At 38.5% G+C, this 17,509-nt stretch overlaps 1 protein-coding gene across 1 annotated transcript in view; it reads right to left on the bottom strand.

Annotated features, from left to right (window-relative positions):
• GPC6 (glypican 6) overlaps positions 1-17,509 on the bottom strand; it is a 792,969-nt gene that overhangs the window by 46,763 nt on the left and 728,697 nt on the right. The window contains exon 6 of the mRNA XM_042806027.1: positions 14,664-14,807. Coding sequence (XP_042661961.1) covers positions 14,664-14,807 — 144 coding nt within the window. The remainder of the gene's footprint in view (positions 1-14,663; positions 14,808-17,509) is intronic.

Here is a 17,509-nt window from a genome sequence, read left to right as displayed (position 1 = left end):
AGTCACTTTTTATTTTATCTGGACTGGCTTACCCACCAGCCTTTTATGTTGATATGCTTCTTGGATTCAGTTATTTTCAGAATATATAACTTGCCTCACATTATGCCACAGATGGCTTCCAGCCCTTTAAGAAATGTACTATGCAAGCCAACTCTCTGCGATGTTTACACTTCCTTTCAAGGTGGTTTTATCAATTTTATCTCATTTTATTTTCCTACTTAGGAAAACCTGGCAAAATACCAAAAGAAAAATGTGCAGATGAATGCTCTTCATGGAAACTAGATGGATGCTTAGTACCTTCCAAACCAGGCCAACCTTGAGCTTTCTGATTAACCTGTTGGAATTCAAATTAATTTGATGCCTGTGGATCCTTTCAGGATTAGTACTTCTGATGAAGAGCGAAGTTAACTCAAGGTGTCTTGTATGATGCACCTCAAAGGCTAAAGGCTAGTGATTGTATTGGTGAAAAGCACCTCTTGGCTTTTCTTCTATATTCATAATTGGGCTACCCAAGGCTCATGATTTTGGCCTCCCTCCCCTGAATTTGCAGAGCAGAGTAGCAAATGACTGCCTGAAGTCAGTATGGTGTGATCTGCACTCAAATCTGTAGGACATCTTTACCAGGCTGCAGTTCTGTGCTGCTGTCACTTATCATATAGGCTAGTAGGCGTAGGGCACTAGGCACTGGTCATACTGTCATAGCTTTACACACCCAAAGCCTACAGGTAAATTAAAGACTGTACAAACAGGAAAAAGTAACAACTTTACTGCTTGAGAAGGAGACAAGAACACACCTTGTGTTCCCAAGCAAAGGCCTCAAGAACTTTCATGTTCCCTGAACCTGCACGTAAGCATACAGCCAATTCCCAGAAGTGAAATTCCTGGTCACCTCAAACCGCCCTGTCTGCATATTCACAACATGAAGAAATGTGTTCAGGACTTTCCGTACTTTGCCCTCCTCCCTGTGCTCCGGGTCACCCTCAGTGGAAAATCCAGCACCTTTCTCTGCATCACTTTCCTGGTGTTTGTCATACTCCATGAAAAAAGTTTTTTTACCAGTCTAGCATGGATCCCCACACTGGCCCATGAAAATCAAGTTGTCCTTCTCCTTCACAAATCATCACCCGGCTGTAGACACGTAAGTGTGAAAGAAATTGAGTGTACATTCCTGGAGGTTATAAATGATGGCGTAAAAAAGAGAATTTGGACAATTTGATTTTCCTGTGCTGGGCTGACCCCGTGAGACTGAGTAGAGAAGAAAAACTGCTTTGACTAAGCAAATATGATATGGTAGTCACATAAGGAATGCAGCAAACCATATGGAATATCAGAATCTTATTTAAATAAACATACTTTCTAACCCATAAAAACATTTAAATATTAGCAATAAAAATTTTAAACACTTCTTGCTCTGCCTCATCTCCCCGTTTTCCTTGGTAATTCCTTTATACCAACATATTATGCCTATGATTTCTGTCTGACAGACTCTTTCCCTGTTTACCTCTAGCTGAACTTCAATCTGACTTTTAACAGCTGCCTAAAGATCCATAGCTGGGATTCTTTGCTCCATCTGGTTTCTGATAACAGGCAAAGCTCGATTAACTTATCCTGATAAGTTACTATGGCAACTTCCACCAGTGCAGTGAGAATGAAGCATTCACAGGTATGTTCTTATCAGTGCACATTTCCCTTGACTATGCAACTTAATCCATTAAAATTAAATGGTGAATTGTGCAAATGAAGGCTGAGCCTTGGACTTCTTTCTGGAAGTTTGTCATTAGCCTGGATTATAGTGTGAGTATTGCTTGCTTTGTTAGAAAACGCTTCAGCAAGTCAACAGCTAGCAGAGTAAGGTCTCAAACCCAGGTAACATTTCATTCAGAAGTGCAATAAATTCTAAAGAGAACCTTAGTGTTGTTAATGGTGTTATTTGTCACTATTAATAATGAAAAATGACAAAACATTCCTGGCTGGTTTAGAGCATGACTACCTGAACAAATGAAAAGCAAATTTGGATTTTCTAAGCATCAGACAGCGTAGTGTTTCAAATGGGGAAAAAAATTAAGTGTGAGTCTAAACTCAGCTGTGTGGCCAACATACAGCAGTGGACCCCTTCCTGAAAATCCAGTAAATTCACCTGGATTTGTTGGAGAGCTTCCAGAGTGCTTGTGGGCACCTGTCAGTATGCAAAGTACAGCAACTTGCTTGTGTCCTTAGCATCCACCGAGTACCAGCTGAGTATGGCTTATGCACTGGAGTGAGAGGGTGGCCTTGGCCATTTGGTCCAGAGGCCAGAGTTAAATTTTTAGGTAGCTACAAGACACGGAAATATCTTGGTCACATCTTTCTTACAATAATGCTCTTCTAATCTCTGCTTTCTTTCTGATAAAGTGAATGGCTGAGAGAGGCAAGAGAGTATTTTAACATGGAGATGAGTGGCCTTGAAGTGATTATGGTGCCTTTGCCATGGGGAGACATTAAGGAACAAATGACATTGAAGAATATGTCCCTACATATCATTAAGTATTTTCAAGATTTCTGAAAGAGTGTTTGCCAGCCATGTTATTTCACATTTTAGCACAGAAATAAATCAGCATTACAACCTGTGGGGAATAGGATTTTTTAAAAGTGCTTCCATAACCAGCTTGAGAATTCCGGGGGTTTTGTCCCAGGACATTACCAAACCAATTTGCAGCTGGTCATATTCCTGAGTGAGCTTCTGTACATTTCATAGGCAGTATTTTTTCTCCAATCAGTCTCTCTCCTATCTGTCTATATCCAGCTGACTTAATGATAAAAGAGATTTTGAGGGACTCAGTTTTGCCACACTGATTTTTACCAAGCAAGGGGTGACTTGATGAAAAGTGTGATGAAGTTGGGCCTCTCTCTGCAGGTGCAGAGGAGCTGAGTTCACCATTTTCCATCTAACAACAAAGGTCTTTACCTGGGTGAACTCTAGCTGGTTTGGGAATAAGGAGCTGGGTAGAACTGAGACAGGAGCTGTCCTCTTTTCTTTCCCAACGATGTGGGCATTGTAAACTGGGAGAAATGGGTTGCAGATAGAAACAGCCATGGTTTTCCAGTCCCATCCCTACTTGTGAAATTGCTGTGTACCTCATGAAGTCCCTGGGAGTCTTGTACCCTGGACAGCATTGCTTCCCTACTATTCTGCCCTTGGAGGTGTAATCTGAACTGAATTGCCTGAGCATAAGTGACAAGGGGAAGACTATGTCAAGTTTCTCCTCTTTCCCTTGTGGGGCAAACAGGTTACCAATTCAGACTTCGTTAACATGGATATTATCAAGGTCACGATTTACAGAAAAGGTTGATTAATTTTTCTGGATCACTCCATTCCCATAGTGCAAATGGATGGTTAGAAAATCATACAGAGACAATGAGCGATGGCTGGGAACCCTGCATCTTCTACTTCAGAAGAAAAGAACACCTGAAAGAAAGATCTCATTAAGGTGTTCAAGACAGGAACACATATTTTTGATACGTGTTCAATGCCTAGCACAGGGTGACTGCTTGCTGCCAAAAAAAATAAAGTAGAAATACCATCAAGGTGTATGATAGTAATTTCACAGTCTATCCAAGTTTGTAGACCTTGAGGTCCATAAGACAGAGTCTGGGAATGAAATTCATCTCACAAGATGTCAGCATCCACATCTGAGCTATGAACTCTTCTTCTGCAATCAATGGTGAGAAACAAGAACTGAAGGATGCAAGTGCATCTTAATCCAATAAAGATTTTTAAAGTAGCTCAGATCAACTGTGCCCTGAAAGCGCTTGTTTCTCTCAGCTGACAGTAAAGTATATACTATTTGGCTGGCTCCAGGGTTAGATACCTCTATTTGGTCAACTGGATTTCATATGAATGAATGAATAACAGTCGAAAGGTTTTTTATGTACATATTATTTCTAAGGTTATAAATGTTCTCTGATTTTTAAGCCCATTAGCATTCATTGTGAGATCATGGAAAAGGAAGCTTCTTTCAGCTTCATTTATTATGCAGTCAATTTTTTTCTAAAAGTGATTGCTGCTTTTTTTTTTTTCAGCAGCAGAAGTGAGTTTCTCAAATTCCTGTTATTTCTGCATATATCTCACATGTCTAATATATACTCTGTAGTTATGTTATATTAAAAAAGGCAATGCACTTCAAGCAATTAGCCCTTTACTTTAGTCACTGTAACAGTTACTTAGGTAACACAGTTATTATTATGTACTGGAAATTTTTATGGGCTTGAATGTTTAAGGAGAAAACCAACTTTCATTCCAGTCTGTTTTCATTTAGGTTCCTATGTAGTATTTATGCTGTTCAAATATATAACAGGAAAGCAAAATCCCCAGCACTTTAAAGCAAAGGCAATTATCCTAGGGACTGTTAAGAGCTGGTTGTGTATCAGTAATGTGGTTTGCTCTCATACAAATGAATAGCAATGCCAGCTGTCCATCAGGCTCTGGCAGTGAGTCTTGCCTGAATATAAAAGCTCTCAGTGTGAGTGTTGACATATGAGCTGGGTGTCAAAGAACCCCACCACAGACAGTGAAGACCTGGAGTGGGGTTCAGTTGCCTGCACACAGGTATCCACTGCCTTTGGAGGCTTTCCCTCTCTTCCACATGCCAGTACAGATCTCCAGTAGGTCCTGCACCATACCCAAGACCCTCATATGAAGGCCCTAGATGCCTCTCTCTGGACAGCCTATAACCTCTTAGTCAGTGGAATCTAGGGAGGTATTCAGGTGGCCAGCTGCCTCATTTTGGTCTAATTTAGGATCTTATGAGTAGCTCCTAGATCCATCATTCAATGCAGAAATAAATGAATCTAATGCCATTTTGGAGTCTTCTGAAGTACCCAAAAGACCAAAGAACTTCTGTAAGGCCCTTATTACATCTGTTAGTTCCTTACAGGTGTCTAGATAGTTCAGGGCACCTCACTTAGCATGAGGCACTTGTGTTTCAGCAAGTGAATTCTGCCCATTATTGACCACCTTAACTAGCTCTCCATTGCTAGATTAATCAGTGCAGCTCCACAGAGCACCTGTATTATAAACACTGAATAAGACATAGTGAATTCTGTTTCTTATGCACCAGAAATGACATGTACATGCAGAAGCAGCAAAACCAAGAAAATCAACAAAGACATGTACACAATGGTAATTTATGATTGCTGCCACCGGATTGCAAAGCCACCAAAACATGATGAACTTGTGAGCATCCACTCAGTCCCCAGTGAGTACACCAGTCCGAAATTCTAATAGACTCAGTCAGGCTCACTTTTGTAGGGCTGTTTGTGGAGAAGTCAGGTATTGACTCCTCATCACGGGTTAACCTAACTCAGCTCTATCCCTCTGCTTTCTTAACCAACTGTGGAGGGAGGGACGTGACAAGTCCATGCTACTAAGTCCTAATCCTGTAGCTGGAGTTCTTTATTGCTGTGTACCTCAGTATGTGCCAGTGTACAGTGTAGGATCTGCTGAGACATCTTGCAGATATTCTCTTATTTTCCATGGTGACTAAGTATATGGAGTGGTAATATGGGAGCTATGTGTTTTTCCCTAATGTGAAGCTGTGATACTGCTAGGGCCTAGACCTAGACCTAAGATCCGAAAAGTGCTGCTGGGTCTGCTAACAGATGCACAACCTTAGACTTGTCCTTAGTTGATAAAGGATAAAATTAGATATGATGAATCATTTCCTTCCTCAGTATTATTAAACATCTTGGCTTTCCCATCAATGGGTACCTGTAACTAGCCACTCAAGCTTTGCAGTTCACAGGCAGCTACATTATAGAAGCATCCTGTGTTGCTATCCCAACAACCTAGACTGATATATTGATATGATTGGGGTATAGGAGATAAAAGCAGGAGGAAAACATAGGAAATCTTTCCTAATGTAAAATATTTGGTTTGGACTAAAGAAAGTTCACAAAAGGGTCACTATTTGTATGAAAGCAAACCCTTTTAGTCCTTGTATTTTACCTCCTCTCTAACCACTAGTGATACACATAAAAGCCCATAAAGTGTCAATTTCTGTCTATTACAACCAAAGAAAAATGTATGAGATATTTGGCTTGGGAAATTAGTTTTCAGTCTGCTGTAACCTACTATTTGTTATAAGTGGAGTCCGACATTGCACACTCCTGTTATGAGTTCACAATATATCTGTGTGCTGCAGCCTAGCAAAATAAAAATAGCTGCAAAAGGCTGGGGAAAACTAATTGCCAATAAAATATGACACATATTTTTCTTTGAAGGGTAAGAATCACTACTTGCAATTAATTCAGAAATTACCAAAGCTTTGATTTCTCTATTAGTATCCACGCTTGTGCACAACTAACTTTGTTGCTGAAATGACATTTTATGGTCTGCAGTCGCCTGCACAAAAGGACCCTCAAATTCTCAAGTGGTAAATGAACTGGTGATATATTGCAGAACCCATTTTTTATGGAAATTTAGAACTTGTTGGTTGTGCTCATATTAACAGTGCAAAAATGCATCACAGTGTACAACCTTTCAGGCAGGTAGTCAGTCATCGTTGTTACTGTCATGTTACTTGGAAGCACCTAAATGACCATGGTTTATGCACTGCAAGTGGGGACACAAGCCCTGCTACCAATTTTTAAACAATATTTTTTCTTTTAATATCATATCAAAATAATAAAGTGCAAAGGATATTTATAAAGTCACTATCCTTTTTAGCATTAACAAGAACACTAAGAATTCACTTTTCCTTCTGCACAGATTCATGCACAGGCACGTGAAATGCAATGTGATCTATCTTTCAGCTGAAAGAGCAGTGTTGATGTATTTCCTGCTTAGATTCATATTCCAGAGACTGATAATACAAACTTTCTGTATATTGGAAAAAAACCCCAACCCTAGTCTTTATTGAGCAGAAGCTAAAACATCAAATGGATGGAAGGGGATTTTAATCCAGATTTACAAGGGAGAATTTACATCTAATAAAACTTGTACAGCCTTCAAATTAACTATTTTTGCCTAGCTATCCTTCTAGGTCCCTGATGATACCATGATGCTAAATATGATTAGAAGCATGATTAGAACTATCCATCAATATATTTTACAGGCCAAAATCTCCTTTGTGCACATTGGATTCATAGAGCCTATCTCCAAAGCCCAGCATTACGGTTACATTTATACATCTACAAATTGGGTGTCTGAGCTAATCATCCGGATTTGCTTCCTAATCAGTGGGGAGAAATGGGTAATTCAGAGGGTAATTCAGATTCTTGTAATCTCCAACTGAGTAGCTTAAACAAGGTCTGAAGGTGCCTAATTCTCTCTATGATTACTAAAGGAATGAGGTGATATCTCAGACTTTGGTAGCAACATTAAAAACATAAAAAGTTAGGGCAAATAAATTCCTCTTCATCTTAGTCTGGTTTCATATGGCACAGATGTGCAAACTTTAGCCTATCTACGTTGCTTTACTTCATTCTAATAGCCAAGTTTAGGAATCACAGAATTTCTCAATGTACCACAACTGAAGACCCATGACTATGCCATTTCTTTGTCTTACGATGTGCAGACAAGTCTAGTAATCAGGAGTGGATTCTGCTCACAGGTTTTGTATTCCCCATCTCTGTAACAGAGATACGTAATACCATCCATACCCCTAAGACTTTCCTGGAAATTAGATGATAATTCTTAGTGGGTCTTCACTCCCATGAGGTAAAGGAAGTTCAACTAGTACTAACAGGTACATTTTTAGAAGAAGCTCAAGCAGGCACTGTGTTCAATGAGACAGGCAACACATCACTCTTCAGACAAGGACAGACACTGTGTGGTAATAAAGGCTCTGCATTTTTTTTGACACCTGATTAAAGTGGAGATTTGTTTTTCCTGTTACTGTTGGGAGACAATCTTTCCTTGCTCATACTAAGCATGGCCCAAACAGTAGGCAGACCCATTCCACCTGAAGACAGAGGCAACCACTGGAATAAAGCTCTTTCTTAGTAACTACTTCATGTGCATTAGGAATGCAGTGCATCAGATACACTAGCATGCAGAACCATTCAGCTGGGGGATGGAATAATATCGCTGTTTTTAAAAACAGGACTCTGGCAGGTCTCCCAGGAGGGTTCTGACAGCCACCATCATTCATGCGTCTTTGCCACCTGAAACTGGTATTAACCATGAGGGAAAAAGCAATTGCACAGACTTAAACTTAGATATTACTGTGACACAGAAACCGAGAATAAACAAAACTTGACACTAAGCAAACACCTATTTTTGGAGAACCAAGCGAATCCTAAATCTGACACCAAATGACCACAACAAATGCTGTAAAACATATTTATTCATTGAGTGTACTGTATCTTGTCAGCTAATAAGAAATAGGACTCTGTTTAAACACATAAAACCTAGAACTGGAGGAGCTGTACACCTTATGTTTTACAGGAGTTCTCTGCTGATTAGCATCACAGAGGATGAAATGACACGTCCAACAGCACGACATCTAAGGGTAGCGGGGGAAGTAGCCTGTGGGAAGTCAGGGGGCTTCTAAAACACCTGCATGAGTCTGTCATCCTCACTCTTGAGTGTGACCAAAACTTCCTGAGCTATGAAGTCTTTTACAGGCTCATTGTTTATATCTTTCTCTATGGCCTCTGTACACAGAAGGTGTTTGAAAAATTAATCTCAGTATTTTAAACCTTCTAAGATTTATACCTAGTGGATTTTATTCCATGACCTCCTGAGAAATAAAATGTTGAGAATAAACATCCTATGTTAGGAAAATTATGCTATCACTGCATATATTTAACATTTCTAGACTCTGGACTAAATGGATTCTAACAAAACTGAAACATAAACTCCACTTTCAGAAGTGTTCCACATGATTCCCTGGGCAATTCAGATCAATGTTCTCGTAGTATACTGTCTTGTTATTTTTAGCCTTTTACAGCTAAAATGCAAAGCAGATTATTATTTTTTTTTTAAATCATATTTTCTACTTCATGTAGTTTTGGAGCACTGGGAAGGAATTGTTCACAACAGATTTGTTAGGTAACTATTGCATTTTTTTATTGTAACAAAAATCATTACACAGTGGAATTAAAAAAAATTTTTAAAAATTTGACTAAATGGACACTTAAAATACATCCCACTTTATTCCTAAAAAAAATGTTTTGAGGTCTTTTGCTCGTGGAAACTGAGACTGTATTTGCTTTTATTTTAATGAAAGAGGGAAGATAAAAGAACATTTTCCTACAAAGTATGACACAATATATTCCTCTCCCCAGGGTAGAGAGCATAAAAGGTTTTCTTTTTCAGACTGGGTGCATGCTGATCCACTTATCTATGCAACCACTATACTGTACTTGAATGTAAATCAATCACAAAATGCCACGGCCAATTTCTCAGTTGCCTATCTCTGTAGTATACGTGTGCATTATGTATTATATGGTTAATAGTGCATCAGCTCCCTTGTGGAAAATCAAGAAATCTCCTATGTCCTCCTGAAAGAAAATGTGAAATTATTTTATACACGTCCAGCCAGGTCAGGCTGTGGTTCGTTCTCAGGAGAAATTCCAGCTGAATTAAGGCAGCACTGTGCTGTATGGTGATGTGGTGGATACAGAGGTACTTGAGGCAGCTCAAATGCAGGAGGTAGTATGGCTATATCAGCATGATTCTCTCTGTAGACTAATTAGTCCTGCTAAGAAGCAGGATGTAATAGTCCAAGCTAAATGCTTTGAGGTACTTCACAAGTGAGATGATGCATAGCTGTGTGGTGCTGTGCTCCTGCCTTCCCCTTGCTCTGTGCTGAGCCCTGCCAAGGATGCCTTCCCTCTGAAACCAGGGACCTCTGATATTCACAAAAATATGTGAAGCTAGAAAGCGTAAAAGAGTCTACTTTATCAAGCTCCCACAGAGAAGCTCAGTGGTTTGCCCAAGATCGGACAGCAAGAGAGGGGCAATTCTAGAGAGAGAGCCCAGGAAAACCTGGGAGCTTGTTTCCATTGCTCCAGTGCTATCTCAAGGCACAGGACTCAGAGCTGAGCATCACCACAGTGTCTGCACTGCTGCACATGCATATGTGGGGTCTGAGACCATGGGGTGCTTATGCCAGCTTTTAGCTCACTGAGGGAATACATACACTCCTTTCTGGAGGTGAGGCATCATCCTTGAAGTGGGAGAAAAATACTGGAAGGAACCAGCAGCATTAGGCACTGGGCAGAACTAAGTCAACCAGAATGCAAAACTGCAGAAAGAACTGCTAGCATTTTAGCCTAAAAGACACACACAAAGTAAAGATGGTGAAGGTGAACTTAAAGAAATGTTTTGCCCAGCATTGTACAAAGACAAATGGGAATGAAGGTGAAGAATAAGAATACCAAAGCTTACACCATGTTGCATTGTCCTCCAGATAGTCCTCTGGGAAGCAAGAGGGAAACAGATTCAGGGAACAGAAAAACAAAACAAAACAAAACAAAATAAACCACAGGTTATACCAAACAGGCAACCACAGAGAAGATAACGAGTTTTTATAAGCAGTTGATTTTAAATGAGAAATTTTAGATCATGCTCTACAAAAGCAGTGGTTAAAATTACTTAATTTCTGAAAGTGTTTAGATTACTGAACTTTGGGTGTAATTCCTAGATGCCTAGACTAAGGTTGTCACTTTTTGGCACTTTGCAGTAGAGGGATATGGAATGATTTCACTGAGATGTTTAAATATATACATTAGGAAGAGATGATTCATGCTTTAAAAATATTTGATCTCAGTTCAGTTGCCTAAGCCTATGTTTAGACAACTGAATGAAGACCTTTATTTCTCTCCATTAACAGGAAAAACTACAGTCAACTAGACTTTAAATCTAGGTAACATGTTATAGGTATCTACACTATGGTTCTCATTCTGATTTGATATATATATTGATTCTGATTCAATATAATCAGAAAAGTCCTCATATTTGCTTTTTTTTACAGTCAGTAGAGAAATAGGGTGGAATCTAGTTACCTAAATATAGGCATTCCAGCCAGGTCTCTCATAACTTTGCTTTCAGGTATCTCAGTGTTGCATATCTACATGTGGTTATCTATCTCAGTTGAGCCTTTCATTTCCCAATCTGTGGGAGGTGCTTGTGACAGGTGGGGTGAATCACTCTCCAAAAATATGTCTCTCTCTCCATTGACTTCAGAAAGAGCCTGACTTTCAGGCCGTGTGCTGTGAAGATGTGGTTGAATTGCTGAGCATATGTATCTTGAATTGCTTGAGATGCTGCAGCATATTCTACCCAGCTCCCCACTGCTGCTCCAGAAGTATGTTGGTCTCCTCTAGTCTTGTGTCATATCTGCTGGTCCCATCCTTCAGATACTCCAGGATGTCTCAGATGGTGCTTTACATCCATGCTTAGACAACTCTCTCAAGCTCTACACAATTTCCTAAATACATCTGATGCATTTTAAACCAGTTATACCACTGCTTTTTGGGGATATTTTTTCTTTTTTAACATTTCTCACAATTTATTATGATCTATATCTTATTTATTAAGTTCTACTGGTTATGGCTATGACAATAACACAGGGAAACCACTTTCCCTCCTCTTGGAAAGGAATATCTGGATTAATCACACAACTTCAGGCAAGGATGAAGGAGCACTTTCTCAGATGGGTTCATCTGAATCACCTGGTGATTTCAGTGTAGGCTTCTTTCAAGGGCTGCTTTGTGCAACATATCTGATAAAATGTGCTCAACTGAATTAAGCTTATAAATGGGGGTATGAGCAGGAGTAAAAAAAGATTGGTTCAGACATGCTACATGTTTGCATAAGATTGAGATGCAGAGGAAATATCTTCTAAACTTGGTCTCTTCTGAGGACATGCTGTCAAAGACAGATGAAAGCAGAATTGTTTGTCACTTCTTTTGAGGTTTACATAGCAGCATGTTTGGACTTTGCGATGACAGTTTAAAGTTAAGTGGTCTGACAGTGTTTTATGAATACAAACTCCAGAATAGACTTCTAAAAGCATTAATGTAACACTGAACAGTCAGCTGACTCACAAGAAAAGACTTTTTTCTTACATCTATAATAATCAAAAGGTGCTTTAACTGTTTGACTCTACTATCAAAACGCTAATATTGTTGTACATTTGTATTACTCAAGCAACAGAAAATGATCAGTGTGCAGACTGGAAAACTGCTGTGCGTGGGATTGTCCTTATGTCCTGTTAGCAAGGCAAGAGCTAGGAGGATCTAAATGAAGCTGGTCCTCCAGGCTCTGTCTGTAGTTAATGAAGAGAGATACGTGATTCAGGGAATGATTCAGCACATTAAATGCTAAGGATCTAATGTAGGCAGGTTGAATAGTGTTCCTGAGAGGCAAGAGTGCAGCATTTATATCCTTCTGGATAAAATTACCCAAGTTGGTGTGAGATGCAGGCAGTGACCTTTCCCAAGTGCTGCTAAGGGATTACAGCTCTGAAACAAGGCTTTCTGCTCTAATCCACATAAACAGCCTTTCCTTGCTCCAGCTGAGGTCAGTGGCCTTCTCTGACTTGAGGGATTGTTGGTCTCAGACCAAAAGGAGATAACACGTGCATCACTGCCATTTGGAGATGGATTTGATACCAACACTCGTCACTAACAGACCACAAGTAGTTATTATTTCAAATATCACCAGCAAGAAAAACAAATAGGCATTTGGCTTGAACACTCTTTAATGTAACAGCAGCAATGCTAAGTTATTTGGTTTTGGTTTTATTTTTCTTTTTTTCTGAAATAATGCATGAGCAAACCTAGTTAAATCATACAGACACAGATTCCCCTTTGAAAATCTACAAGTTAGTAGGAGTTAGAAAGGATTATCTGCATTGGCATTTTTCATTAGCTACAGCCTTTAAAGGCTGGCAGTATATGACACATCTCTGCTTCATTCAGGATGCTGCTCAGTATTTTGGAAGGTTGTAGCTAAAAAAGGATATTAATGTGTTCATAAGTATTCTCCTTATGTCGATATGGAATATCTCTTAAATCTGTCTTTTTGATTGCAAAAATGCTCAAACTGTTTTTACAACATAAGAGTAATCTAAGCTGAACTGTGTTGCCAGCCTTCCTTTTTATGTTCTTCCTCCCACTTCCTCTGTTTGCAACCTTTAAATTCTAGATTAAGATCCAGGTCTCTGCACTGAGCAATACACAACAGCTGGTTCTCTGAATCTAAAGTGAAAGGGTGAAATTAAGATGCCGTCAAATATGGATTGAGTATTTCCAGCCAGATTTGCAGCCTAAGATGCTACACTGGGTTATGAAACTGCCGTGGTAGAAAGAACTAAGTATACAATGGAGGTAAACATCTTTTCTGCTTCTCCTTTTAGGATAACCATGCTACATGATTTCTAGTAGAGCAGGGAACTAACAAATGTTGCTTTTTGCTGCAGGGTAATCCCATGTCTTGACTAGAAATGTCATGTTAGTTACCAGCTGAATTGACACGAAGATTGACAGAATACAGTAGACAGAATACAGCATAGACAGAGGCGTTTGGAAAGACTTGGCACCGTGGAAGGTTACTGTGATCATCAAAGGAATTTGCTGAATGATGGTGTCAAGAAGATACCCAGGTCCTTATCTGAATCAGTGCATTTGGGTTCCTGCTCAGTGATTTAAGCTGCATATTGGAGAAACCTGTAGGCATTTTAGGCTCATGATCAGAACCATAGCAAGACGTTTTGGTGCCCTAATGCAGCCAGCACCCGCCTGGCACCCAGCAGGAGTGCAGCTCACCAAAACCTTATACCCCCAACTAAAGGTGGCTGTTTCCAGCTGGGTGCTCCTCTCCCCTCACTCTTGCTACAGCCCTGAGCATGATTCTCTTCGGCGAGACAGAGCAATGCTGTGCAAGTGTTCAGCAATAAGCTCAGCAAGCAGGGGGCAGGTGGTACAATCTGTTTTGATTCAGACACTTTACAACTCTTTAATTTTGCTCATTGGCTTTGCTTCGAGATGATTGCTGAGACAGTATTAACAGCTATAATAATTAGCCCACTCTAAATCTGTAGATGTATAAATAGCAGGAACATCAAAGTCTGAAATGTGAATCCAATGACGGGTAGTAAAGAAAATAACCTTATGTTAAAGTCTTGTTTTCAAAATGATTGAATAAATAAAGCAAGATTAATGCTCACTGAAGTTTTAGCTGATAAAAGTCAGTTTTTGAGATGGATGGTGGAAATAAAGCAGTGGTAATTTTATAATTAAGTGGAACAAATCAATGTGCCTTTTCAAATGTATATGTTAAGGAACTAGCTGCTAATATTGTTTTAATAGATAAAAACTTTTAAAATAAAATAATAATAATAAAAAAAGAAATATTGCTGTAGATCACTTTTCAAAGAGAATTTATACTGCAAAGTACCTGCTGTGGCTCATCTGTTTTTTGGTCTCCAGGAAGGAGCTTATTCTCTTCTAACATTTCTAATACATAAACCTCAGTCATATTGTTCTCCTATAATGCAATTCTGTACCATTTCCAATGGAGAAAAGAAGATTTACTGAATGCTGAAACAGCTGGCGTAGAAACTATACAGAGTGATTATGAAATTATGAAAAAAAATTGTTAGGATATTACCACTCTTCTATTCTATTACCAAGCCATTTGTACTAATTTTAAAATGGAATATATTTTGCCTTACCAGCCTATCCAAACTTGTGCCAGCAGCAGTTGTAGGTCGCTCCTCCGGGTTATATGGTCTAAATCGGGTATTGAAGTTTTCAGAGACAGAACGGGAAGATCTCAGGGCAGGTGCTGGTTTAGGTTGGCCGCATCCTTGAAAAACCTGAAAAAACCATTGCAGGTTATATGAAAATAATAAAAATTAAAGAAACTTAGTATTTTATAGTTTCTTTATTCTCTCTTTCATATATTTGAAACCAGCTTTGATTGACATTTTGATAACAGTGAATTGAGCACTTGCCCTGCATTAAAACTCAGGTTAATTATTAAGCATTATTAATTACTTGGTGAAGGTATAAAAACATGTAGGGACATTAAAACCCCCCTTAATTTAGGAAAGTGATTATTGTAAGAAGTTAACATCTGAAAGCATTTTAATTGCCGTCTTTCCAGGAAAAGAAATGAGCAAAAGGAAGTCCTTTGTGGCAGGACTTAGTTGATAATTGTTTTATTTTTTGTTGAAGTGTGGTTTTTACAGAATCACAGCTCATTCATAATCCCTACCCACAGTTCTTCCTAACTTGTAATTTTGTTTGTAGCCTCATTGAAAAGGTCAGTGATGAAATAGTCTTATAACTGGATAACTTTCTTATTCCCTACAAATCTCTCCCTAGAAGAGGGGTGAGGCATATTGAGTGGGCAATAGTGAGAATTATTTTCTGCTAGTGTTTGTTTTCTAGGTATAAAAAATAATGTTCAGGGTTATGAAATTTCTCATATGCTTCCATTTGGAAAAATGGCATATATTTGGTGGATACTAAAGGACACAGAAGACACTTTTGACCACTGGATATCAAGTATATATCCCAGAGGAACTTTCACTCAAGCTGCTCAGCTGAAAGTAGGTAGACTGTTCACAGAGTTAAATTTTTCAAGTGCTCTCATGAAGTAGGATCCTAGTGTTTGCCTTCATACTAACTTTTTCAGTTCTGTAAGCATCTTTCTTTTTTGTGAGCATTGTATTTTGGCTGTTTCAAAATTTTGCCTCCGTTCAGAAGAAAAAAAAATTTAAATGTAAAATTTTATTCTAAGATACTTTAAAAACTCCTAATGACAAACTACCTGTCTGAATGAGCTTTGTGGAGGTAAAAACTATGCAGGTGCTGTGTTTTGTCTGTAGGACCACATTACTCCCTTTTGTGTGACAAATAATATAACAAGCTCACAAGCTATGTTGTCAGCCACTTACCAAAAAGACTTATGTTTCACTTTTGGGATTTTAGATTTCCTGCCTTGAGTGGTTCTGTCCTGAAGTAGCCATGGATGGCGTGACTTCTGTTGCTTTCAGGATACATTACAATTGGCTCTTAGTTAGGTTTCCCGATGTTAGTTTAGAGGCCCCAAATGATTAAAAATTTGCTGAAAGAAACTGATTCATACTAAATTTATGTCAAATCATCAGGTCTGTTTTGGCTCAAAGTCCAGCAAGTCAGCTGTTGTATGGCAATTGGGATTTTTAATTTATAAGTGAAATACTGCTTGGTCTGGTTTGAAAATATCTGTAAGATTTTTTTGAGAGTTTCTAGTCTCCCTAATCATGAGGACTATTGGACAATAAATTCATTTAATCAGCCAGGAAAGATGATTGTAGATTGTAAAGTTCTAATTTTTTCTGAGGAAAGAATCTTATTTTTCTTTTGTGAAGAAAATTTAACTAAGATTGATGTTCAGGATTTATACACGATTGTGTATGATATTGTACATTTTGAAGGGCCAAATATATATGTTGAGGGCATCAGTTATACATATAAAGGTTTACCCATATTTCTTCTGGCTGAATATAAGTTATGCATAGAAAACATAACCATTTATTTAGATATCTATGAAATCCGACTTAGTCAATGAAGCAATCAGGTATTTGCTTACAAAGAAAAGTGACAATTATCCAAAACATGCAGCTTAACTCTAAGAGGAAAGGAAAATGAGAGCACTGAATCTTCTCCTTAAATTTCACAGCATGTGACTGTTAGGCTACTTGTATGGCTATGTGGAATAACTGCAAGTCTACATCGTTTATATTTAATTTTTCTTACATGCTGAAAAAATCCCCAACACAGACTTTGTGGCATTTAGCTTCATGCAAACAGTTGTAGCAAGTAGTTTCATATGAACAAATTTACATACAGCCAGACAATAAGAGAGATGGAAAATAGATAGCATTTTTTATATTACAGAAGAAGAAATAATTTACTTTTTAACTGACCTGGCAGAAATGCAGTAAGGATACAAAATTCAGTAACTAAATTTTGAATGTAAAAGAGACATTTTCTTATTTGAGTCCAGGTATTAGCTGGCAGAACAGGAAATGTAAAGCTGATACCTGAAATTAACAAATGGTTCCTAAGGAGAAGAACATGAAATACTTTCTTCACAATGCTACTCAGATATACTGAGCAATTTCTGGAATAATATTCAGGTGTTTCATTACACATGCTGTGAATTGGCAGCATAAGTCCACTCTTTAACAAATCACATTTTATATAGAATTGGTGCAGTCCATTTCATCTGAGTTTAGAGAAGGGATTCCATTTGAAATTAAGAAACCTAAATTTAGGTATGTACATATATGTGTCTATTTTAAGCTAAAAATCTAAGCTTCAGTTTTAGACAGTGGAGGTCAAAAGCTTCCTCTGGTTGCTCTAACATCAGCATCTATAATAGTTTGTGCTGTCCTGGGATATCTGAGACATCTGTTAAGACTGTCTTAACACAAGAACATTCCATGCTGAACTACAGTTGAAGCTCAAATAGGATATCCTAAGGTGTCACAGAGAGCACCAGACCCCTATGATCAGGGACATGAAT

The sequence above is a fragment of the Tyto alba genome, unplaced genomic scaffold, assembly GCF_018691265.1.
Source record: "Tyto alba isolate M040663 unplaced genomic scaffold, T.alba_DEE_v4.0 Super-Scaffold_45, whole genome shotgun sequence".
Taxonomy (NCBI): domain Eukaryota; kingdom Metazoa; phylum Chordata; class Aves; order Strigiformes; family Tytonidae; genus Tyto; species Tyto alba.
Note: the sequence above shows the minus strand (reverse complement) of the source record. Positions and strands in the feature narration are given on the sequence as shown.